General features: G+C 46.5%; 1 protein-coding gene across 1 annotated transcript; it reads left to right on the top strand.

The window, feature by feature from the left end:
• Window positions 1-4930: 4930 nt before the first annotated feature.
• CHRNA4 (cholinergic receptor, nicotinic, alpha 4 (neuronal)) lies at window positions 4931-25398 on the top strand. Its single transcript, XM_008941601.1, has 6 exons — window positions 4931-5097; window positions 6342-6493; window positions 9935-9979; window positions 10071-10180; window positions 18410-19790; window positions 24856-25398. Exons 1-6 carry the CDS (start codon window positions 5037-5039, stop codon window positions 24979-24981), a joined length of 1875 nt encoding a protein of 624 aa, XP_008939849.1. The 5' UTR covers window positions 4931-5036; the 3' UTR covers window positions 24982-25398.

Below are 25398 nucleotides of genomic sequence, written 5' to 3' on the forward strand. Positions count from 1 at the left end.
GCAGCGTTTGCCCTCTGGTGAGGAAGGACAAGAGCCTTAATTTAGATCTACAAAGCTGAGCAGTGAAACCAAAGCCATCCTTGGAGAACAAACTTGTCTGGAGAGACTTGCTGCTGTTCTTTAATTTAAAAATCCATCTTCTTGGATCCCAAGAGAAGAGGTAGCTGCCTCCTTGCTCTTCATGGGCTCTTTACAGTGAAGTCTGACATTTACAAATAAGATGGAGAGTCTCATCCCATTTATAACATGAGGTCTTTAATAGTTGTAGAGCTGGAAGCCTTGATGAGACCATGACTTGCTGCTTTGCCTCCTTTCCATTTTCAGTGGCTGGCTCACTTTATTTGTTGCTTTGTTTTAGCCTAGCCAGAATTACAAATCCTCTTGATTTGTGAATAATGAACCTGATTCAGAGATTTCCAGAATACGTCTGGATGAGGAAACAGGAGAAGGAATCCAGAGAAGAAGAAATGTCTGGATTAGTGCATTTTGTTGATACCATGAGTCAATGGCTGGAGAAAAAGATGATCACCATGTTACACAGATGGGGAAGAGAGAGATGGTGTAAGAATTCCCCCTGCTCTCCCTCAGCACAGCCTGTCCAGAGGTAAATACAACTGGATGGTTCCCAGAGCTTCATTAGGGAGCTAATCCTGCAAGATGCTGAGCTCCCTTAGCTCCCAGCTCAGTAAGGCATGAGAATTTCAAGGCAACACAATAGGTGAATGCATTAGGGCTCTTGTGCTTGGATTCAGACCTTACTCAGCTGGCAGGGAGGAGGGGGAGATGCTGCATTAGCCACAGTGCCCTGCTGTGAAGGGTACATATCATCTGCTCCATGCCCCCCTGAGCACTCCGTGTGGCTGGAACCAGGGGGGCTGCCCTGGCTCAGGACTGTGGGGTCCTGGCTGGAGGACATGTGCCTGTGGTGGCCCTGAGTACCCAGGGCTGTGCTGCCAGGCAAGAGGCTGCCAGTTTTGTCTGCTCACTGGGTGCACTTAGAAACTCCTTTAGAAAGGAATTGTGTGGATGATGCAGCTTTGGAGCATCTCACATCTGATGCATTGCTCATCACCTGTGGAAAGCTGGTTTTTCCACCATGTAGATGAGGTGTAAAGTCACAACACTGCCTTTGTCACCAGTCTGATCGTTTCCATGAGGATACTCCAAAAAACAAGAAGAGGCTACAATAATATCGTGTGGTTGTCACCCCTCCACTCCACAGCCAGCTTCCAAGGAGAGAAGCTTGGGCTTCATACCCATATCTACTGCTTTGGGAAGGATTGGTGCTACACGTGCTTTTTCTCTGTTGTATTTTAGTCCCATGCAGATGTCTCAGCTTCCCTGCACAGCCAAAAGTCTCTCGCACGGTAAAAATGTTTGATGTAGTTAAAAAAATGTCTTTCAGAGTCTTCTGGCACTTCACAGAGAGTCTGAAATAAAGATGAATAAACCAGAGTCACTCTAGTGAAGCCAGCAGTACCTTGCAGATTCCCCCCTGAGGCAGATCCAGCCTGCTCTTCTGAGAAACAGCCTTGCACATCTCTGCTCTGCTCACTTCAGTGCACGTTTCACTGAGGAAGACCTCCCCCTCTTCAGCTGGGTTTCTTCCTGCTGCTTTTGCTCCACCTGAAGTCCTCACTGGTGACAAAAATGTTAGGAACAGGAGAGAGAAATCTTTATCACGGGATTGGGGACAAGGAAAAAAAATCAGATCACCTTTAAATGCAAGGATGGTGCTTCTCAAGCATTCCATTAACTGGCTTTGTCCCCTGTGTCAAGCCCAAACGGGGAATGAGTAAGGAGATATTATCATTATGATGTCCCACTTTTGTAGACTTAAACATGCAGATGACATTTTGCAGAATAAACAGAGGCCAAGGGCTTGCCCTGGAGAGCTGGCAGTGCCATCCAAGACAAGAGCATGGAGAGAGAGGGCAAATCCCAAGGAAACATGCAGTCCTAGGGTTCCCTCTTCACACAGCCTGCCTCTGTCTCCTCCAGCAGGTGAATTTTTTCCCTATTGATGGTAGGGGCTCAACACAGTTTAAAAGCATGAACCCAACTCTGGGGGATCTTCAACCCCCTTCTGCCTGGGCCATTTGTAGGATAAAAACTGAGAAAGGGCTAAAATGGGGAAGAGATTTGCAGGAGTGCAGAACGCGGGGCGGTGGATTCGAGAGCTGCCAGATCCTTGCAAAATCATGGAATTCTACTAAAGGAGCCAAAACCCTTGAACCTGAGCTTGTTACTGGCTTGCCCTTATTCCAAGGACAAGGCTGAGATTTCACTGAGAACCTTGTGGGAAATGCTGCCTTAGTTCTGTTTAGTGCAGGGTACAATCTCCAGTAGCTGGGACGTTTGCATTCCATTTTTGGGAACATCTGGATTACCCAAATTAGCCAGAAATTCTTCAGGCAAAGGAAGATGATAACGAGGAGGCTCCGAGCTGGGTGCCTGAGAGTCAGGCTGGGGTTGCAGCTTTCTCCCACCATTTAAAAAAAAATCATTAAAACCTTTAAATTACATCTTTTGTCCCAGTCAAACCGAGTCCCTTGCACATGTACAAGTAGAAGACGTTGCCTTCCAAATACACAGAGGAGCTGATGGAAATTTTGTTATGGCCCAATGATGCAGAAAGAAACTGGCAGTGAGATTTAACAAGGTCACTTCAAGGCACAGAAACCTCTGTAAAATATGCTCATTCCCCACATCAGAGAAAACCAGGGCCAGGGAGGTAAGGGATAAACCTTTCACTTATTGGAAATAATGATTTATGATTAATTTCCAAAAGAAAGAAATCCTTTTTTAATCAAAATTATTTATAGGGTTAATCCAACAGCAATATTTACTCGCCAGCTCCCTGGCTCGTCAGCAAGGGAACAGAGGCAAGGTGAAGATGGATGGGGTTTGTCCATGGGATTTGAATCAGCTCTGTGCAGGAGGGTCTGTAGCCAAGGATACCTGGATTATTTATGGCCAAGGTTTTCAAAAGGGAATAGCCAATACTGGATCCCTTGGGTCTGGAGCCCAACGTGTGACCTGGGCAGAGTACAGCCTCCTTGAAAAATGACCTCTAGAAATCCCATTTCTCACCGTGAGCCTTTGGGAAATTGGGAGATGTGTTGTATTTGGTGGTGGTTGCTGGAACTAGATGGGTTGAAACCCAGGATTTCCCCTTTGAACGCTGCTGGGAAGGAACTGGCCCCAGTGAGGGGCATGCAAACAGGAGTGATTTCCCTCCAGATTTCATTGAGCAAAGGGTTTCAAGAAATGGGGTTTTCTGGTTGATGTTTGGGAGTGTGTGGTTGCAGTGTGTGGCTGAGTGATGCTGGTTTCACCCCCATGAGCAACCACTGCCCTCCTGTTACCCTGCTGCTGGCTGTGGGGAAAGAGATGCTTGGTGCTGCACAGGACCTGGCTCTCAGGATGTGACCCACACTTCAGCTTCAAGTTAATTTGCCCCCACATCTGCTGGCTGTTAAATTATTGCTGGATGGTGTAGCTCGTGTAGCACACCACGGGTGCTCAGGAGCTGCAAGGAGTGTCAGGATGCTGAAAAGAAGGCAGGTAAATCATACAGGAGCCCCTACAGCCAGAGGAAAATATGGTGGGGTTTGTAATTTGAAAGGCTGACAACTGTTGAGGTAGAGATGAGACAAGAAGAGACAAGACAAGAGGAGTTTGGTGCTACACTGGTGTTATTTATAATCTCACTACAGACCTAATTTCTCTTGTGGCTTTAATCCTCCCCTTTTTCAGCCAGCAATCTATTACATTGGAAGATATTTGAGATGCTTTGGGAGTAGAGAAATTATTATACATAAAATATGTAGCTAGTATTAGAATAGACTTTGATTAATTTTGCAGCTGGCAACATTACCCCTGCCTGAAAATGAAATCCATTTGCTCTGCGTGTGGAAGCAATTGTGTTAATATCAAAGCTAGTTTGCAAATGAAATGGAGAGGGCTCCACTCCATGTCTCCTGTGTGAGGAATCGGGGATAGGAGATGAGGGGCTGGAATGAGAATTCCTGTATAACACAAAGAATTCCTCCACGAAAAGCCTTCATGACTTCAATGGAGTTATTTATCCTATATTTAAGGCACATTCAAATATATAGATGCTCTCCAACAACCTCTTGTCTCAGTCTCACCCTTGATTTGCATATTGCCTATGGGCAGAGACTAATATTTGTATTTCTACGCGGTGTTTGTACAGCACCAAGCAGGGCAGAGCCCTGTTCTCATGGGCAGATTCATCAGCCCTATAGCTGTCGACAGCAAAGATACGTGTCCAGGCCAGAAATCTCTCTCAGACTAATTACAGGAGTGATTTTGAAAAGCACTTGGAGGAGATTAAACAGACAGCTTTCGTTAATTAAGAGCTGTTTGGGCTTCGGGTGCTGTAAGGATCCCAGATGGCCCCATAGCCACCACCTCTGGCTGCAGCTGGGGGTCTGCATCTCCCCCTTTATTTCTCCTGCTCAAAGTTTTCCTCCCTGCAGCCCGTTTGCTGGAGCAACACGGATTCTCTCCTCCTCCTAAGCGGGAGGTGGGCAGGTCTAACTCCATTAAATATACAAACATACTGTCCTCCCTCCCTGCTCCACCGAGGGCTGGCGTGGGCATCGGTGGCCCCGTCAGCAGCAAAATCTGAGCGAAGGCTGCTGGGGGAAGGGTGAAAACAGCAGCAGCAGCAAATAAACCGAGCAGCCAAAACGCCCCGTAGGAAAGGGGAGAGGAGAGAGCAGGAGAGCCCTGAGAGGCTCTCGTGTTCTACAGGAGCTTTCTGCAGCCCTTGCACATCTCTTGCGCTGCTGTCCCAAGGCAGAGCATCCTTCTAGGAGGAAGGGCTGGAAATCTGTCAGAAGAGAAAGGAGAAAACAACCCAACCACCAGTGACTAGCCCTTCCAGAAGCAAGTGAGAGGCAGAGAAAGGAGCTGAGGGGAATGAAGCTGGAGGATGCAGAAATTCCAAGAGGAAAAGTTGCCCTGACGGGAGACTCAGCGTAGTAGAGCCTGAGCTCTGCTCCACGATGGGATTTCTCGTGTCTAAAGGAAACCTCCTCCTCCTGCTGTGTGCCAGCATCTTCCCGGGTAAGTTTGAGAAAGCTTTTTTACCCCTGCTCTGCTCTTCAGCTCTTTCTTCCCTTACCCCTCTCAAAGGCACGCTGCAAAGACCGGTCCCTGTCTGCGAGGAATCTCCCCCACTCCTGCATCCTCCTGCCCCACCGTTGCAGGTCCCCTGAGCCCCAGCCCCTGCTGAGCCATGCTTTGCTTTGCTTTGCTTTTCTGCTCCTTGCTTGGTTTGAGGTGGAAGGGGTTAAAGCCACGGTGGGGAAGGGGACAGGAGGGGACAATACAGGCAGGGGCTCAGCATCCTGCTCCTCGCCTGGCTTTTTCTTCCTTGGGTAAAGTGTGTTGATGTGTCTCCAGGCTCCAGCTCCTGCAGCCAGCGCTCAGCTAATGCTTCCCTTTGTATAATCCAGGGCAGCTAAAGACTAAGTAGGAGCCATATTCCACGAGGAATGCAAGGAGAGCCCCCGGCTCCCTCTCCCCACCCTCCGTGCTGGAGGATGGGTCTGTGTGCAGCCAGCACGGGAGCTCAGCTCCTTGGCAGCCCCCTTGGAGAAGGATGGCTTTAATTTTTAATTAACAACCTAGCGGTGCCTCCAACGCTTCCCGTAGTGTACGTGCAGGGTCAGGGCTGCTCCTCACAGCCTCTAACTTTGAAAGTTGTTATTGAGGAAAACTGTGCTCTTGTTGCCCTATGTGTGCTCCTCTCCATCCTCTTCCTCACCCTCGTTTCTGTGAAAGATTGGCTATGAAGGTTAGTTTTAAGAGCTGAATTCCACTCTGCCTTTTTTTTCCCTGATGCATTTAAGGCCACTTTTTGTGTAAATCTGACCCCAAATCCCTATCTCCCAGCCAGAGGCTGCTTTTGCCTTTTTCTCTTACCCTTCTGGCATCCCTCTTTCCTTCTTGGAAACTTCAGCGCTAGAAAACTGTCACAAAGTGCCCCCAAAAATTTGACCGGGTCCAGGGGAAAATGTCCCGTGCAGTGCTTTTCAAATGGCTTATAAGTGATGTCCCAAATTTCTCCAGCCCTGCTCTGCAATGGAAACCCTCCACTGGGAACCAGGGTGAGAAACACGTGGTAGTGCCAGGGTAGCGGGCAGGCAAGTCCCCAGGGTGGCACCACCCTCCCAGGTGTCCCTCCTTGCCCACGGCTGGGTTGATCCCAGGGATTCCCTCCGGAGAAGGGTCTGGCTGTGCTGGTGCTTGGAGCTGCCAAGCTGGGGCAACGTTTCACCCCGCTGTGCCCCGTGCCTTCCCCACAGCCTTTGGCCACGTGGAGACCCGTGCCCACGCCGAGGAGCGGCTCCTGAAGAAGCTCTTCTCGGGTTATAACAAGTGGTCCCGCCCTGTCGCCAACATTTCTGACGTGGTCCTGGTCCGTTTTGGCTTGTCCATTGCCCAGCTCATCGATGTTGTAAGTGCAACCCATTTGTGCCACCGTGGCCAAGATTCATGGGGTTGGGGCTCGGGGAGAGGCTCCTGGTGTGTGGGGGTTTTACTGGCTCATCCAGGGTAGGGTTGGTAGGACTTTGCTCTCTGCAGAGAAAAGTTATCACACAGAGAGCTCTGCTGGAAGGAGGGATGACTCACGGGAGTAGCTGGGCATCGAAGTGGATCCTTTTGTTCTTCTTTCATAGGAAGAAAAAACAAATTCCTTCTCTAAATCCATGGGGCTGATCAAAGCAGAGCAGTGGAGCAACTGGTATAAATGCCAGAAAATCCTGGCTAACAAAAAAAAGAAAACCAAAGAGCTGATTTGGAATTTGAACCATAATTATCAACACCAATTTTCACAAGCAAACAGAAATGGTGCTTCCTGCATCTGGGGAAGGCAGCTCACCTGAAGAGCTTCCTGGGAATTAAAGTTTTGAGGGTTTTTAGCTAATCTGGCAGACCTAATAAGAAAGTTGTTCCTGAATGTTTGCTTAAATGGAAGTTAGATGTGTGCAAACTGCATCTGCTGTGTGGGAACCAGAGCAGTTTGCACTCCAGACTGATGCTCGCTCCAGTGGTCTTTGAAGGATCACTGTCACAGCGTGTTGGGGTCAAGTGCTGGATCCCCAGGAGATCCCTCCAGGGCTGCAGATGTTGAGCACACGCAGAGGCTCAACAGCTTGTGCACATCTTGCTCCTCTCTCCTCTCCCTGTTCCATGCAGCACTTCCCAGGATGTTGTTAGTGGAGGTGCAACTCTGACCCAGGACCAGCCCTACTTTCCAACACTCCATCACTTTTTTACTGCATTTGGGTGGCTGGCAGACTAAATGGGGTGAAACCAGAAACTCTGATGCAACTTAAAAACTTTACTGGTGTGGGATAATCAGAACAGATGTTTCTCCAGATTTTATATTTTAAGATGGGAGTTTTGGGATGCAGAGGAAACACAGTCGAGGTGGTATGTGCCCCCAAAGACACCAGTTGCTAGAGAGCTGCATCTCCTTGTGCACAAGCCACCACCTCCCAGCTCTGCAGCACGGAGATGATCTTCCATCTTCCACTCCCCTCATCCCTCTTATGTCAGCAGGAGGGAGCCAGGGCTGCTGGCAGTTGCTAATGTTGAAGTTGTATGGTTCTCATCTGAATAATTGATAAGACTAAAGATGAGACATTAGTAACTGTGGAGGCATGAGAAAGAGTTTCCATTATGCAGCTGCTGAACTGTGGAAGAGGGGGGATCGATACACCTGCCTCGGAGTGCTTTTCCCAGTTTACTTCAAAAGAATTAACCTTAAAATCATGTCAGTGGTTGGAAGTGCAGCCAGGAGGTGGCTCTGTGCCAGGGCTGGTGGGTAGGGCTGCAGAAGAGCTCTCATCCCCTCCTGCCCCAGTCTGTGTGGTTGTCATCTCCTTGAGGACACCCCCTGCCACCACTGCAGCCCTTGGGGTGTCTCTCCCTGCTCCCACCAGTGATCCTGTTTGGGTGCAAACCCCTCTGCAGTTGTTCAGACCTGACACCCAGCTCCCAACGACAAGAAGCCTGAAAGAGAAATCAGAGAATTCAACCCCCAGCCAGCTCCTGCTGACAAAAGCTGGGGCCAGGGGAACAAAAATCAATGTGGAACTTGACATCCCTCTATGTCCTTACCTCACCCTGGTGTGCTGAGGGCTTTCTAAATCCAGAAAAAAAATGGGAAAGGATCTACTATGCTTCTAGGAGCAGCCAATGAGACATTTAGACCCCTAAACCTGTGTTTCTGCAGGACCCCATGTGCTGTGCTCACCTTGAAAAGAGAAGCCAGGCGGTGGAATCCCACCACCAGCTGCAGAACCATCTGCTGTCCTCTGGGCTGGCTCTGTGCAGGAGAAGGCAGCCGTGGGGGTGAAGGAGTCACCATCAGGAGGCAGTCAGTCATCAGCAGACTACAAACCCCCTATGAGATAGACCCATGGGACTGGAGTCATCCTTCACTTGGCTCAGGAGGATGCAAAGCCCCGAAGTGTAGCAGTGGGCAGGAATTTCCACCAAGGGTCTGCACCCAGACAGGGAGGAAAATTCCAGTAAAGGGAAGCACTGTGGTGGAGACCCCCAGATGCTTGAATTGCAGTGTGGTAAGAGAAGCAGATGCTGAGGGATTTGTCCAGTCTAGGGCATGGCAGCCTCCTCCAGTGGCATTTCTCATCTCCCATCAGCACCCAAGGAACCAGCTGGATATTTTCCCTTTCTTTGTTGCTCATTTGAATGGGTTTTTGTATTCCTCCTTCCTCCGTGTGCCTCTGATCCCTAACCCCAGCTGAGGGTATCTCTGATCAGGTTTCACACTTGGTGCCACCATGGCAAAGAGGAGGCTTGGGGAGGAGGGGGAACAATCCCCCTTTGAATCTCCTGGCTTCTTATGTTCAGAATTAACCCTGAACTGCCACAAGAGCAAGGGTAACGATGAGCAGTTTGCTTCCAGAGGAGCCCTGTCCATTCAGCTGGTTTTGATGCCCACCAAAAAAAGAGAGAAAAGAAACAAACACAAATAAGTAGGGTAATGATGAGCAGTTTGTTTCCAGAGGAGCCCTGTCCATTCAACTGGTTTTGATGCCGACCAAAAAAAGAGAGAGAAAAGAAACAAACACAAATAAGCTTGAGCTCTGGCGTGGCACTAAAATCAGACCAGCACTAGGCTCTGAGCCACATCATTTGTCTTAGTTATTTACCTTGGGGTTGTTAGAAGCGTGAAAGGCAAGCAGGAATTAATTCTACTACAGTGCTGCCAACATTTTATCTGGTTAATGTTATTTAAAAGTACATATATATGTGTATTTTTCAACCTTTCCATACTATTTGTACTTAAGAGTTGGGAAAAACTCTACCCATGGACAACATGGGTATACACCAGGCTATCAAAGCATTATTTGTCAGCAGAGTAGAGTCTTGAATTTATTCAGAAACCCTAAACTACAACACTCAGAGTTCACATATTTGGTAAGAGGAGAAACACCCTGAGCTTCACGTTCTCCTTGCAGCTGAAGCTGAGTGTTGTAATCCACAGAGAGATGTGGAGTTATATCTCCAGCACTCCCCTTCCTTCAGTGCTCAGGTCAAAGGCAGGCTGTGGAGCTCTTTCCTCTGCCTGGCCCCATCATCCCAGGCTGAATCCATCAGCAGGGAGGAAAATCCCAATCAATTCAAGGCCGTCTGCTCCCACGGTGGCTGAGGTGCCAGCTCAGCTGTTCAGTGGGATTAGGCAGCTGTGCCCTGTCCCATGTCAAACAGCAGAAACATCTGCTTTTTATCTCCAAAGTGGAGCTTGCATTTATTGCAGAGGTGATTTATCATTACAGAAATGAAGCCAAATTAAGAGAAATTTAATGAGTTCCTTGGGTGGCTTCTTCTGCTTCTGTAACCCATATCTGATCTTGCATTTCAGGATGAGAAAAACCAAATGATGACCACGAACGTGTGGGTGAAGCAGGTGGGTGCACCAAAATGTGTGTTTTTCCATGTTCCTCTTTGGTTTGGCCATCTGAACTCTCCCAGCCTGGTAACCACCTGGTTTTTGGCAGGAGTGGCATGACTACAAGCTACGCTGGGACCCCCAGGACTACGAAAACGTCACGTCCATCCGAATCCCCTCCGAGCTCATCTGGAGGCCAGATATTGTCCTCTACAACAAGTGAGTGGGATGTGAGCACTGCAGCCAGAGGGCAAACCCATCCTTGCAAGTTTTCTCAGCCCCGTGGTGCTTCTTGTAATTATTCCTCCTTGTTTTGTCCTCTGTGGTTGGGTTTTCTTGTAGGTTCTCATAATATGTGTCCTAGATGTGCCTTGAATGGCATGAGTAACATTCTTCACAAGGGCCTCCTTCTCCTAATGATCCTTTCTCTGGACAGTTCGTTTGGTTGAGGGATGCCAGGTATTGTTTCCTCTTCACGTGTCAGGTACACAATTAAGCTGGATTTGAGCTTTCAGTCCTCTTCAATTTTGTTTCACCAAGAAGCTCTCCCCTAATTCATCAGCTAGAAAAGGCAGTTTCTGACGATGGGCTTAAATAAGGAAAATATGCTGAAACATGTCAGATTTATGCCTACAAATGCAGGTTTCAGGTCAGCCCAATACCTCTCTAGAATTAGTCTTAAATAGGATTTGTTCCTGGTCCCAACTGCTTGAAATCTGGCTCTTGTATGGACACTCCCTAGGGTTTCAGTGCCTGTTTTCTTCGTTTCCTTTGGATCCTGTTGATATTCTTAGAAAGACCAGCCAGGTGCCAAGACTGTTTTCTCCTTGGCTTGTCACACCAGAGCTCTCCAGTCTCCTAGGACACAGGATATCCCAGTCTCCCTCCCCAGCACAGGCTCCAGAGGAAACACTGGCTGCAAGAGTGAGTGTGGTTAAAGCTCAGAGAAGACACTCACAGTGGAAGCCAGGCTCATTTTTAATGAACAGTTGCCTGGTTCTTGTTTGATGTGATTTTGCCTTTGTGTTTTTTTTTTAAAAAAAACCAAATGGCTGAGGGAGGAATCTGCCCAGGGGACTGTGAGCTCTGGAGACTATGGAAGTTGTCATCTTTCCCATTAGCTTGGCTGTGATCCTTGGTGATGTGGGGTGATTGCAAACCTCTGAGAAGTCACTGCCTCCTCACATAGCATCTTTTGGAGATGAGACCAATGGGAATGACTCACTCACAGGCACTTGGACCTCCCTATCCTACAGGGACACACTCTGAGCATGAATATTGAATCATAAGTGCCTCACATTTCATGTTCTCCTAGGATGTTCTCCTAGGCTCTGAGTCTTTCAGCCTTGCCCACCTAACTGCTTGACTCCCTCTGGCTTGCAGGTAGCAAGTCTAACTGTACCACTGACTTGTTGCCACACAGGGAGTTCTAGTAGCCCAACCACTTAAATCCAAGCTGCTTCTCTCCCTTCATCCATCCTTGCCATCAATAATCATGCATTGGCTGTCATGAGTCAATCATGCATTTTTAATTGGTTACTTTATCCATGAATTAAACATGGATGTAGGCGCCAAGTGTTAGCCAGGCAGTAATGGTTTGCTGGTAATTCTTGACTTCTTTATGGCTTTGTTTGCCCTAGTCATGGGTGATGCTAGCCAGGATTCCTTCTCGTAGTGCCAGAACAAGGAGGAATAGTTTTAAACTGAATAAAGCACTGGAACAGGTTGCCAGAGAGAGGATGCAGATGCCCCATCCCTGGAAGCATTCAAGGCCAGGTTGGATGGGGCTTTGGGCAACCTGCTCTAGTGGGAGGTGTCCCTGCTCATGGTAGAGGGGTTGGAACAAGATGATCTTTAAAGGTCCCTTCCAGCCCAAAACATCCTATGATATTTTTCACATATATTCGTAATGGATGGATGGATGGATGGATAGATAGGTAGATTAGATAGATAGATAGATAGATAGATAGATAGATAGATAGATAGTTAGTTTAGAGGGAATTTTAAGAGACCTTGGTGGAAGACCAAGAGCAGCCTCACCAGCCTTTTGCACCGTTCAGGCTTTTTAATATGAGCTATTAATTACTTATCACATGCTCTGGTAGAAGTACAGTGTTTCTGTTTGGGATGGTATCCTTCAGAAAAGAGATTTTCTGGGCAGGAGATTGTACAAATGCATCTTCTGTTTTCATCTTGGGGTATATATAGAGATGGTGAAATTTAAACTGATTTGAGATATTCATTTTTAAGGAAACCTAACCCCACATTGTGAGGTTGTTCTCATATCTAAGCTCATTATTGTCAAAAAATTCCATTTAACCACTCTAGAGGCCCAAATTAAATCAGTAAACTCAGCTGGTTTGGCCTAGAGAGTAGATGTAGTTGTCAACATTCATAAGGAATCTAAACCCGAATTAATATCCTACGGGGAAATTAATATTCTGTTGATTTTCCAGGCTTGATGAGATAAGTTCCAAGGCTCTGTAAATAGTTTCTACTAGATGTGACAAAACATATGTTTAACAGAGGAATGTGAGCTAATAGTGAAGTGACAAAGCCTCTTCTTTGCTGCCAAGAAGGCCAGCTGCTCCTTATCTGGGGCTGTAAAGGCTCTTCAGACACCACCAGATCATTTAGAAATGAATTATCTAATCCTCTGCATGGACTTATTTTCCCATTCATGAATGGACTTTGAGCACATTTTCATTTTCCTTTGTGTATTTAAAGAGGGAAAAAAAAGATTGCCTTATTTTTTTGGCTAATCAGGGAATAATCATTTCAGTTTATTTTTTTTTTCCCACTTCTTCACCACTGTGTGGAGCCATTTGGACACCAGGCAACATAGAAACTCCAGAGAAGAGAACCCTGAAAGCTCAGGTTTGCAGCCAGGTGCTCCAGCTGCTAAAAACTACCCAAAGGAAAGCAAGGCCATGTTCTTAAGCCTAGTGGATGGTCAAGGAGCTTGAAGTGTGAGCTTCACTGGTTAGTTTTCCAGCAGTTATTCATGATGGCAATTGTCTTCTCTAGCCTCACGGTTGTAAAACCAGGGAAGAAGCTACTGGAAACGTTCAGACTCCAAATTTTCTTCTTTCTCCATATTTTCTGGTGTTAACTTTTCCAAAAAAGAGCCCCTGCCTTAGCCTCCATAGTCACCAAGGAAGACCCAGAAAGAATAAAAGACAAGATAACACATGAAGGGAATTCAAACACAAACTCCTGTAATTAGGAGTAGGCAATATCTTCAGGAATTCACCCAGTAGTAATATGGGCAGAAAACATTTCTGGGCTGGGTTAGAAGATCATCTGAGAGTCAGCTTTTAAAAATCTTGAGGAAGCAAAGAGTTCTTTTGAACTGTACTATAGCTGCAGCTTCTTTTGAACTGCACTATAGTGTTTGCAACCAGTGAGAGTTATGGTGTAACACTGGTTTTCTGACTCATCCCAAAGCTGTTTGGAGCAGAAATACCAAAAGGTGCCCTAGTCCAGCATCTAAAACATTGGAAACATTCTCAGCATTTTCATTTCTGTGTCCCTGTGTGTACTTGCACAAATCTTGCCATTTAGCACCAGATTTATTTCTATAATAGGTCCCTCATTGCTGCTTCATGCATGAGCTTTCCTGATTCTTCTGGGAGTTTAAATGAGTAGGTTTCTGGAGAGGAATTATAGCTCTAGATGCCTTTGAAGTTTGCTGCCAAGCTCTATCCAGTAGTAGAGAAATGGGTAGAAAGAAATCTCTAAGAGGGATCTCTCTCATGGGCTGTTGTTGTGTTAGCAGCCAAGGACTTCTCCTACCATTATGCTGAGGATGGAGCTAGAGACTTGCCTCCAAAATGCTGATGAGGATGCTTGGTAAAGGGAAGAATTGAAGCAAAATGCACAAATTCAGCACTCTTAGAACCTTCTGAGAAATTTATGGTTGTCTCATCAGTGTAATGCAGCTTTTTCTGAGACAGGCACCTATTTTACCGAGGAGGAACCAAAATATCACTTATCATTGATTTTGAACCATCTGAGATAATCAAAAGCTGGGATGTGACCTAAAAAAATACACATCGGTGCACAGACACCTCCATCTATGCACCCAAGATGTTTTGTACCCAAATTAACAAGACCCTGGAGCTATTTAAAACCCAACTGGTCAAAGTCCTGATTCTCTTGTAGCTGACCCTGCATTTAGCAAGGAGTTTGAACTAGATCATCTCCAGAGGTCCCTTCCAGCCTGTGAATTGATATTTACTCTTCAGTAGCACAAAACATTTGTTATACAAAATATTCTCTGATTTGCCTTTGGAGAGTATTTTAATCTGAACATTCCAGAAGCATCTCTTTAATATCTACCAAAAGGGTGCAGGGTACATTCTTTAAAGAGGTCTTGAAACTCCAGTTTGTCTTGGTTACTGCTGTTCAATGAAAATTCCTTTAAATGAGGACATTCTAGCTATACCCATATCTGAATATAGCTAATTTCCAGGCTTTTAAAACTGTTTGGATTGAAATTGTACCATCAGAAATTAAAGGAAATGTGTGCCTCATTTACATGCATTCTGGAAACATTTAATTTTGTGAAGTGATGTAGCTCCCAAATGCAGGGAAAATAGAAAGTGGAAAAAAAAATACTCTCCTTCAGGAGAGCTTTTTAATGAAAGGCAGTTGATGGCTGGCAGTAAGACAATACATTCTCAAGCCCTTATAAACTTGGAAGATTTTAGAAGAGCAACATCTAGCCTCAAAAGGAGGAATCAAAGGCTGCAGAATGCAGCAATGGTAAAAGAATAAGCAGCTATCTTCTCTGTTTATTAGGGTGCATTGCTGTATTTCACATGAAACTATAAAAGCTCCAGTACTTTATTCCTGACAGAGCTGACTAGCTTAATTCTCAAGTGTTCTCGTGATGTTTACCTTGCACTTGCTCCATCTTCCAAGTGGTTTTTCATGACAACTGTCACAACAGAGTGGTCTAGACTGAGCAAGATGAAAATGTGTTACCACTACAAGGGAATGAGTGCAGATTTTCTCTGCCCTACTCCATCAGATCTCCCACCTTCCTGCCTAAGGAAATTTTCACGTCATGCAGTCAGAGCTGTCAGCACAACGTGGCCAGGAATGGGTTTTCCCAGAGCAAAGCAAGCAGGGTTTCCCCAATCCCCTAACTTCAGGCTTACTTGCAGACACTTGTCTCACCTTCATCCCTTGGAGGAGGTTGAGGAAAGGTTTTGGAAGACCAAGAACATCCAGGTGACCTTATTTGTTCCCTCTCTCAAGTCAAGATGAGCAGAATGGAAGCCTCACCCAGGGTGAACACATCTTTCTAAGCTCAGTCTGTATCAGCAGGATGCCAGCAGGATTAGCTTCCAACCCAGTAAGCATGTGCTTGAAGCTCCAGTGTGGGTGCTAAGCTTGGGGAAGGAGGGAGAAATACACACTTGCACAAAGGGTGAAGGCAACTGTGCACACCACCTTTGTGTGATACAGCTGGCTTGGAGACAATGTATGGACAACAGCCTGGCTAATTTACCATGCTTAGAAATGGCTCATGTATCTGCATTGAACTGCAATGAGAAGTGAGAATCATAGAATACCTTGATGCTTGATGGTTGGACATGATGATCTTGGAGGTCTCTTCCAACCTAGAGGATTCTATGATTCTGTGATTCATTCCTGCCATGGCACTGCAGGCAAAATCCAGCTTGGAAGGCAGTACCAGGGTGAGCTGAAGAGGACTGAGGATGAGGCTGAGTTTGTCAGGCAAGCAAGTGAAAATTAGCTTCCTCATAAAAGAAATGAGTAATTTAGGGAAAGAATTGAGACACAAGACCTGCAGCATCACGGTGGTTATATGTGTGCTTGCAGGAGAGGTGTGTGGCTAGTCACACAGACTGCATACGTGCCATAAAGACATTTCTGGGGATGAAAGACATTTATGTGAATTATTATTGCTCCTGGATGAGTTTTTAGCAAGAGTCACCTGCCCCTTTCCAACAGTTTTCAAAGGAAAACCACATCCCTGTCTTGTTTACCCAGCCACTTACCCATTGCTCCACCTAAGAAGGGAAACACTAGTGGATAATCATTATCCCTTTTCTGTAATGTGAGGCCAATTATAAACATGTTGTACCGTTAATGAACTATTTAATCACATCTTAGAGATCTCATTAAATCCAGAATTGGATTCCAAATTCCTATTGAGATTTAGAAAGAAAAGCACCAAGAAGAGCAAACACTAGACTGTCGTTTGCTGAGCATGTTTTGGTCTCAGTCTGGCGAGGAGAAGATTTTCATCCAAAGTAAGTGGAGTGTAAATTAGATTTAGGAAAGAAGAGGTAAGAAAGGAGTTGGGTGGAGGGTGCAGTGGCATTGCTTGGTTTTGTTTGCCTCAGAGTAAAACACAGTGGTGGTTTTGCCACCATCCCTTTGAGACAGCTGTCTGGGTTTGTGTGTATTTATAGCTTTCTTGTCTTAAAAAAAAGGGGGAAAAAAGACATATTAAAGCTTTATAAAAAGCCCAGTTCAGAGGCCAAAAAACACTGTGTCCTTTAGTGGTTTTTTTTCCAAAAAAAATCTGCCATAAAGAGCAAAGGCTTTGCATTATAGGAACAAGAAGAAGCTGAGCAAAAACCTGTTTCTCCACCATGTGGTAATTCTGAGTTTATTTTCCTATTAACTCAACCCACCAGGAAAATAGTCTCAAAAGGAGAGCTCCACCAGCCTCACCTCACTGGAAGCCAATGTGGTCATGGGTGGACGAGGATGCTCCACAGGGCAAGATGAAACATCACAAAGCTTTTTCTTCTTTTCCTTTTTGTGTACAAATCAAGGGATGATCTCCTGAAGAGATAAATTTAGGGGAGTCCATCTGCTTTCAGCAGCTTGAGGGCTCTGCCAGCTCCTCCCTGTGCTGTTTATCTTCGTGCTGGTGAGGAAGAGGAGAGGTGTGACCCTGTGCACCCTGTTGCTGCGTGGGGCCGAGGGAGTTTTCCCATTGCTGGGAAAGTGGCTGCAGGCTGGATCAGCTCCAGCTAGGAGGGCTGGGAAGGAGCAGAGAGCTTTCTATCTATACCAGCCTGAATAATTCATCCGGAGTTTTTAGCAGCAGCTCTCCCTCCCCTGCTCAGCTTCCCCTTCGTTTAGCAGCGTGGCTGTTTCCAACTCGACATCACACAACAAAGCTTTGAGCTGGGTGGGCAAACTGGTCCCCAGTTCCCTTCCTTCCTTTTGGATGCTCTTTGCTCTGTTCCTGTAGCTAGACTTGCTTTACAAACAGATTCCACCTGCTTTTTTGGGGGTTGGGATTTCAACCTCTCAGGTATTTGCTCATTGGGAAAAAATTGCAGCTCTACCCAAACTTCACACCCATTTAAAGGCTCCTTGAACCAGGGTGTTTGATCCAGGTTGTGATTGTCCAAGGGTATTAATTACCTGCTGCACTAATTGACTCTGTTCACGAGCTAATCTCTTTCTGTGGTCTCCATACAGCAGGTTCAACGTTTAACAGGTCGTAGCAGAGCTGTGGGTGTGAGGAAGGAGCTGAGCTGAGGATGATGATGAGGCCAGTGGAGTACAGGGCTGTCTCTAGGGCTGGGAATCCCATTCCCAGAATTTCTCAGCCTCCCTCCTTTTTCCCCACAGTATCACAGCCTGAGTATGGAATTCCTTGCTGGTCTTTCTTCCCCTACATCTCCTCTTGTATCCCAGTCCCCAGGAGGAGCTGGAAGCAGCTGGTGTCATGGGTGCACGACAGGGTGCTGTGGGAAATCAGTGCACTGCTCAGCTGAGAAGAGCAGATCCAAAGCAAAAAGGATGCTGTTTAAGCAATAGCTTTGTCACTGGCTGGAAAATAGCCTCTGATACAAAATCCTGGGTTGTTATCTCTTTATCTTACACCAGCACACGAACCCTAGTTGAGAGTCCCTGTAAGAAGACACCATAAGGGACAGTTCTCTTCCTGACTGAGAAATCAAGAGATTCACCTTCATTATTCCTCTTAATAGGATGTTCTTGATTCTTGCTGTTTTTCATGTAAAAGACTGAATGATTACCCAACACTGCTTCAGTTATAGCACTTGTCACAACTAATCCTGCAGAGCCCACAGCTACACCATCTATTAGAGGTTCCTCCCACCTCTCTAAAGCAAACTCAACCCTTTCCAGGGCGTTTATGGGACACCTTTGAGAAAAACTTTTGTACATTCACCTCGAGGACCTCACTTCTGCAAGGTGAGGGCTGATATTTGCATGCAAATCCAGAGCCTGTGGAAGCCAACATGGTTCAGAACCCACTGGATGGAGTGGATGGATCCAGTGTTTGCACATGATGTGCTTCTTGCATCTCTCAGGTGCCCTGAGTGTGGTTTTGGAAGCCAGGTATTAAATATAATTTTTCTTTAACAGAGTTGAGAAGCCTCAGAGAAGTCTTAGGTTATTTTTTAATCTTCTGTCTCTCCCCAGTGCTGATGGTGACTTTGCAGTCACCCACCTGACCAAGGCCCACCTCTTCTATGATGGAAGAATTAAATGGATGCCACCTGCTATCTATAAAAGCTCCTGCAGCATTGATGTCACCTTCTTCCCCTTTGACCAGCAAAACTGCACCATGAAGTTTGGCTCCTGGACCTATGACAAAGCCAAGATAGACTTGGTGAGCATGCACAGTCACGTGGACCAGCTGGACTACTGGGAGAGCGGGGAATGGGTCATCATCAACGCTGTGGGCAACTACAACAGCAAGAAATACGAATGCTGCACGGAGATCTACCCTGATATAACCTACTCCTTCATTATCCGGAGGCTGCCACTCTTCTACACAATCAACCTGATCATCCCCTGCCTGCTGATCTCCTGCCTGACTGTCCTGGTCTTCTACCTGCCCTCTGAGTGTGGAGAGAAGATAACCTTGTGCATCTCTGTGCTGCTGTCGCTCACTGTGTTCCTGCTGCTCATCACAGAGATCATCCCGTCTACCTCCTTGGTCATCCCTCTGATTGGAGAGTATCTGCTCTTTACCATGATATTTGTCACCTTGTCCATCATCATCACTGTCTTTGTGCTCAACGTGCACCACCGCTCCCCACGTACCCACACGATGCCTGACTGGGTGAGGAGGGTCTTCCTTGACATAGTCCCACGCCTCCTCTTCATGAAACGTCCCTCCACAGTGAAGGACAATTGCAAGAAGCTCATTGAATCCATGCACAAAATAACCAACACACCAAGGCTGTGGTCCGAGATCGATGTGGAACCCAACTTCACTACCTCATCTTCCCCCAGCCCCCAGAGTAACGAGCCATCACCCACCTCTTCCTTCTGTGCCCACCTTGAGGAGCCAGCCAAGCCTCAGCCCATCTGCAAGTCCCCTTCTGGGCAGTACACTGTGCTGCACCCAGAGCCTGTACAGCTGACCTGCTCCTCTCCACAACCTTCGTGCCACCACCTGAGTGACACTCAGACCACCTCCATCCTGAAAGGCAGATCCCTCAGTGTTCAGCAGATGTACAGCCCCAACAAGGCAGAAGAAGGGAGCATCCGCTGTAGATCCAGGAGCATCCAGTATTGCTACCTGCAAGAGGACTCTTCCCAGACCAACGGCCAGTCCACCGGCTCTCCAGCATCCCAGAGGTGCCACCTAAACCAAGAGCAGCCCCAGCACAAGCCCCCTCAGTGCAAGTGTAAATGCAAAAAGAGGGAGCTGGCTGGCACAGCAGCTCAAGGGAGCAAGACTCAGAGCACCAAAGAGCAACACCTCGTGCTGATGTCCCCAGCCCTGAAGCTGGCAGTGGAAGGAGTCCACTACATCGCTGACCACCTGCGGGCAGAAGATGCAGATTTCTCAGTAAGTGTGCTAACCTAGCCTGATCTCCTTGGGTAAGTCAAAGATCACCTGCTGAGGAGGTCCTACCAAACTTTGGGGCTCTACAGAGGGTGCTCTTGCTGATGCAGGCTCAGCCATCCCCGGTGGTGTGGCTTTTGGACACGTTGGCCACTACAGGCACAGCTGGAAAGCTTGTCCTTGGGGTTGTGGCAGGCACGTGGGCCAAGGGGGAGCACAACCAGAGCATGTTCAGGGCTGCTCTAGGGTTCTCCACCAGAAAATAGCAGTAAAGCTGTTGTTAGCTAGGAAAGAAACAGCTAAAATAGTGAAAGAGGCCCAAAAAGCAATCATCTGGTGGGAATGTAGCAGACATTCTTGGCAGAGAAGCCTCTGACAGATGGGGAATTCACACTCTCGTTTTTATTAAGCATTGACTCTGGCTCCTGAGCGTAGGAAAGCAAATTCCCCAACCAGGTTGTGGCTGTGGGAAGGGAGTAGTAGCGTGGGGACGTTGGAGGGTGTGTTTAGCTCTGTGTGATTGTAATTCCTCGTTTGTGGCCTTCCACTGGAGCAGTTGGCTCTGTGCAGGAGGGTGGGTGGACAGACAAGTTCCAGTCTGAAGGAGTAAATGTGGCTGGAAATAGAGAAGGAAAGAACCTCTTTCAATGGAGGCTGAAGCCCTTCACAAGCACGTTAGAACCACAGGAACTCTGCTCTGCTCTCTCCTCTGAGCAATACTCACCAGTAAAGCCATGGAAGTTGGTTGATTTTAACTCACTGGTTTCCCCATGGTGCAGATGAAAGAATATTACACCAATAATAGTTCCCATTGTGATTGATTCTCCTCCTGCTAAGCTTGTCGATATCCCCAAGCACTGAGTCAATGAACATCTTGGGTTCTTTCTTTTTAATCCATGATTGAAACTTTCTTTAAAACAAGAAGTCCTCAGAAGCCACAAATTTTCTTCTTATACCTTCTACTATTCTTCCCTCTTGAAATGAAGCGATTGTCCCGAGGACAAATCTATTTACAGCACTAAGCATCAAAAGCAGAAGGAAAGGAGCAGTTTTGAGGGCTTTGAGCAGACCTCCTGCCAGCCCAGCCTGCGAGCAAAGGCAGCAGGAGCACACCCAGCAATGAGCAGAGAAGGGTCAGCTCCAGGGCCACCGATGCACCAGGCTCCCCAGGAGGAGCTTCCAAACCTGCCCGCGGGTTTCTGCTCTTTCCCAGCAGTTGTGCTGGGCAACAGATTTGGGGGAGTAATTGCTGACCCCTTTCTGAGGCTTTACTACTTCCTTTTTCTGGATCCAAGAAGTGTGAAGTGAGAAAACACATTTTTTTCTCCAGGTGGAAATGACAAAGAAGGAGGAAACACCATCTCCTAGAATCGAATTTACTCTAAGGAGCAGAACTGATTGAATAAAATGAGATTTTATTAAAGAAAAAAATCAGTACTCAGAAATCTCCTTTCATCCTAAAATCAAATTGTGACATTTCTTCATGGACATCTTCAAGAAATCTATCAGCAGGCACCTCTGGTGCAGCTGCAACCCCTGAAACACAGCTTGCAGTCTCTCGGGTAATATTATCAGACATCCCAGAATGAGAACAGAGCTTCTTTTGAAGTTCCTGCTTGGTTTTCTTTTTTTTTTCCTAAAGCATCATTGCCACGGGGGCAGTGCTTCTAAATTAAAAGTAAATAGCTCATTTAATTAAGTGCTTCAGCAAAGAGAAAATGGGAAATGCAGGAGGCAGTTGTTTGTTACAAAAAAAAGGAGATCTGCAAACGGTTCAAGCACAATGGGACCCTGGGGAAAATGCAAGACCAGATTGTCCCAGTATAGGAGAGAAATGCCATCAGAAATTAATTACAGACTGAGAAGCAAACCGAGCTGCACGTCACACACGAGCCAAAATAACCAGCTAGCACCAGCACTGTCTGGAAAGCCTTGTCCTCCTGCCTGTGTGCATCTCTGGGCTGCTTCTGACTTTGAAGACAGCTTAAAAATAAAATGGGAGAGAGTGTAGTTGTGGGGGGGGAAACATGGGATAATCTCACCAGTTTATTTTTAACAGAGTACAATAAAACCACCTGGGACTGCTCTAATCTGTGATGCAAGCTCTGGGTCCTAAGGTTCAGATGTCACCAAAGCATCTCAACCCTCCACTCCAATCCTGGGTCCCACTGCTCAGACCTGCCAGGAGCTGGACCAGGGGAAGAGCTGCAGATCCTCTCACTTCACAGGATTTGAGGGGTGGGGGAGTCAGCTGGTTCCTGCCCCTGATCCTTTCCCCAAAATAGTTTTGAGTGAGCTTCTTAAAAACTAATCAAAATACAGCTCAGGAGTTGGGGTGGCAGATGCTGACAGCTGCATGGATGTTGTCAGAGAGGCCTCTGAGGATGATGCTCCACGTGAGGTGCTGGACCACAGGGAAATGCTGCAGTGCTGTCAGAGACAGAACAAAACAAAACTGCAATTTCCTTTTTCTCCTCCTCTTCTTTTGTTTCCTTTGTCTCCCCATAATTTCCAATTTCAACCCTTTGTGCTCTCTGTCTGAGGCTGGGTGTTGATTTTGCAAACATCTGATGCGCTCCCAGCCATCATTTTCGTGATGTATTTCTGCATACACCATTAAGTCTGAAAGCAAGTATCTGCTGCACTTCTCAAGCTCTTCCTCTTCTCCCATTTCCTCCTCCTTGCCTCAAAGAGAAACTCATCTAGTTCCTTTTCTTGGCATGATCGAGCACTTACTTTTACTAGCACAAAACACTCAAAAAAAGCTTATTTTTACCAGAATGGGGCACTATTTACTCAATCCAGCTTTCCAGCTGGCCATCAGATGGGAAATTTCAGATTTCCTTTACACATTGGTTGTATCAGGAGACACTAATCCCATAAATACCATCATCCAGAGCTTGCTTAGCTGCTCCTCTCACGAGGAACTTTAAGCATCAGGGACTCACTCCAACTCTCAGCAAGTGATGAACAGATCAGAAAACACAGACAGTGAAGGGGAGTTATCCTCTGAGACCCTATCCTTGGGATGAGAGGATTCCTTTTGATCTGAAGGGTCATTTTTTTCTTTTACCCTAATGATAGATGGATGTACAAGTGTAAATCAACATGGTCTCCCCCAGGAAGGTAACAAGCTTCAGGGTGAACCTCTATTTGTTTACCTCTGCCTATTAAATAGTAAAGACCTACTTAACTTGGTGGTATTTTTAAAAGGAATTAAATTATCCATTCCACAAAAATATTTAACTGATTCTTACACTTTTGAAAACGTTCAGCTATTCCTGAGATTGAAGATGCTTTGTTCAGAGAACAAAATGCAGGAAAATGTGCTAGGCTCTGCATTTCCCAATTTACAAAGCTCCTTATGGAGCCAAGGAGCTGGAGCAACACCAGATGATGTAAAGGCCTAACCAAGCAGCTGATGGAGCAAATAATGAGAGGAGTAGTTAAAGAGCTCACTTTGCTGTAGCTTCAGCTGCCTGGAGGCACAGAGGGCTGGATGGTACTTTGCAAAGACACTGGAAGATGCACGAGCAGTTTGTGAAGGGTCCAGCATCCCCCAGTGAGGTGGATGCACACACCTTCCCTGCCAGGAATAATTCTCTTAGCTCACAACACTGCTCACAGAAGCCAGGATTGTGTATTCCCTCACAAATTGCATTTTCTCTGCACCACTCACGAGGGGTAACATAAAATTTAGTGGTGCAGCCATGGCTGGTGAGGACAGAGAAGACTCGAGGTGAGTTCAGACTCATTGAGTTGAACCCAGCACTTGTTTGTTTGGGGCTTGACAGGTCATAATATTTAGGATCTGAAGTTGCCACTATAGCTGTGAAAGCTGAGTCTGCTGCAAACAGCTCTTTCATTGCTATTTGGAATGCTTTCTTTGCCCAAAATTTTCAACATAATCAGGAAATCCTGGAAAAAAAACAGGATTCAAGACAAGCCTCCTACAAATTGTGGCTTAGATCACACCTACTGTTCTGGGCCACTCTCTCATTATTCTCTGTTCTTAAAACCAACCTAGGATCTGTAGGTGAAAAGACCTGTACCATTAGTGCTATGTTATTATTGTTCTGTGCTTTTCACTCGTGCTACAGCCTGATGGACTTGGCAGCTCTGGGCATGGAGAAGCCACTCACTGCCCAGGGTCATGGGCAGCAAAACAGCCCCAGCAAAGTGCAGCCTTGGCTTTGCTGCCTCCTCCTCACACCACACTCCTGGCGTGCTGCAGGCATGGCCACTGAAGATGTTTGGGCTGGTTCCTGCTGAGATGTTTTCCCTAAAGAGCAAGGCAACGTGCCAAACTTCAGCCCTCGAGTCTATGAATCACCACGTGGCATATTGTAGGAAATGATGAGGGGTGCAGCCGTATCAAATAAAGCTTTGCCATCTGATCCATCCTTTTCCAGAGAAAGAAATTAACAGCAATGTAAGAAAAGAGGTTTTTATTATGTATGTAGTTTCTGACTTAATGAAATAGCCATTTACAATTCTTGCCTGATGGTATTAATAAGGACTAGACTTTTTCAGAGGGGAATTGCTGGAAAATCCTCCCACAGCAAGACAAAAGGTGAAGGGTGGAAGACTCCTTCTTTTATTTGCTGGTTCATTTTCACTGCTTACTCACCCAAAGCTATAAATCCTGTTGCAAGGGTTTGGCTTCATTAATCTCTAAGCAAATCTCTTTATGAGCCTGGAGAAACGAGTCATTTCTTTCTCCTCCACTCCCCCTCCTCATGTACACACCCAGCTACAGCTGTTGCTCGTGGAAAAATGGGATAGTGAGGATGCAGACGAGCTTAATTATCCATGGGTGTATGTCATTAATTATCCAGGGTTTGCCACAGCACATGCACACCCACACAGCCTGGGAATCTCTCTTTCACATCAGAAACCACTAGAATAAATCTTTGCCATCATACAGGACCACTAAACGTCACCAAGACCCTTCCTATCTCTGGACTTCAATGCAAATATCCTATTTTGGAATAAAGCACTAATAATCTTCCTAAATTTTAATCTCAAATGAATGTTAGTAATCAGCCTTTCATCTCTGTGTTCCCAGGTGAAGGAAGACTGGAAGTACGTTGCCATGGTCATTGACAGGATCTTCCTCTGGATGTTCATCATTGTGTGTTTGCTGGGAACTGTTGGTCTCTTCCTCCCGCCGTGGCTGGCAGGAATGATCTAAATATAACCCCAGAAGGACGAAAGTATATCCCACTCTATGGATTTGAGTTCTCCTGGAAGGAGAGGAGCAGAGAAATGGAGGCAGCCCTTTGAATAATTTACTGGGTGTCCGTGCTTGAGCTGCTCCAGAGCTCTCTGGGAATGCTTTCTGAGGTCGTGTTGTTCTGCCAAGCCATTTTCATCTCCTCCATCTAATTTAGGGGAAAAGTTCTTATTCAAGTCTGTCCATAGCATGGTGGCATTCATTGGCATATACTCAGCAATGTAAGAACACGAGCTTGTTCCCTGAAGCAGCACATAAAGAGGCTTCGTATCTACCAGCCAGCCCTTGGCAAATTAGCTCCAGTTGTCTCCAGAGGTCTCAGTGTGCCCTGCCCAATAATATCTCCCTGCCAAGCTGAAGTGGTTCAGGACTGTG

The sequence above is a fragment of the Merops nubicus genome, unplaced genomic scaffold (assembly GCF_000691845.1).
Source record: "Merops nubicus isolate BGI_N331 unplaced genomic scaffold, ASM69184v1 scaffold15535, whole genome shotgun sequence".
Classification (NCBI taxonomy): domain Eukaryota; kingdom Metazoa; phylum Chordata; class Aves; order Coraciiformes; family Meropidae; genus Merops; species Merops nubicus.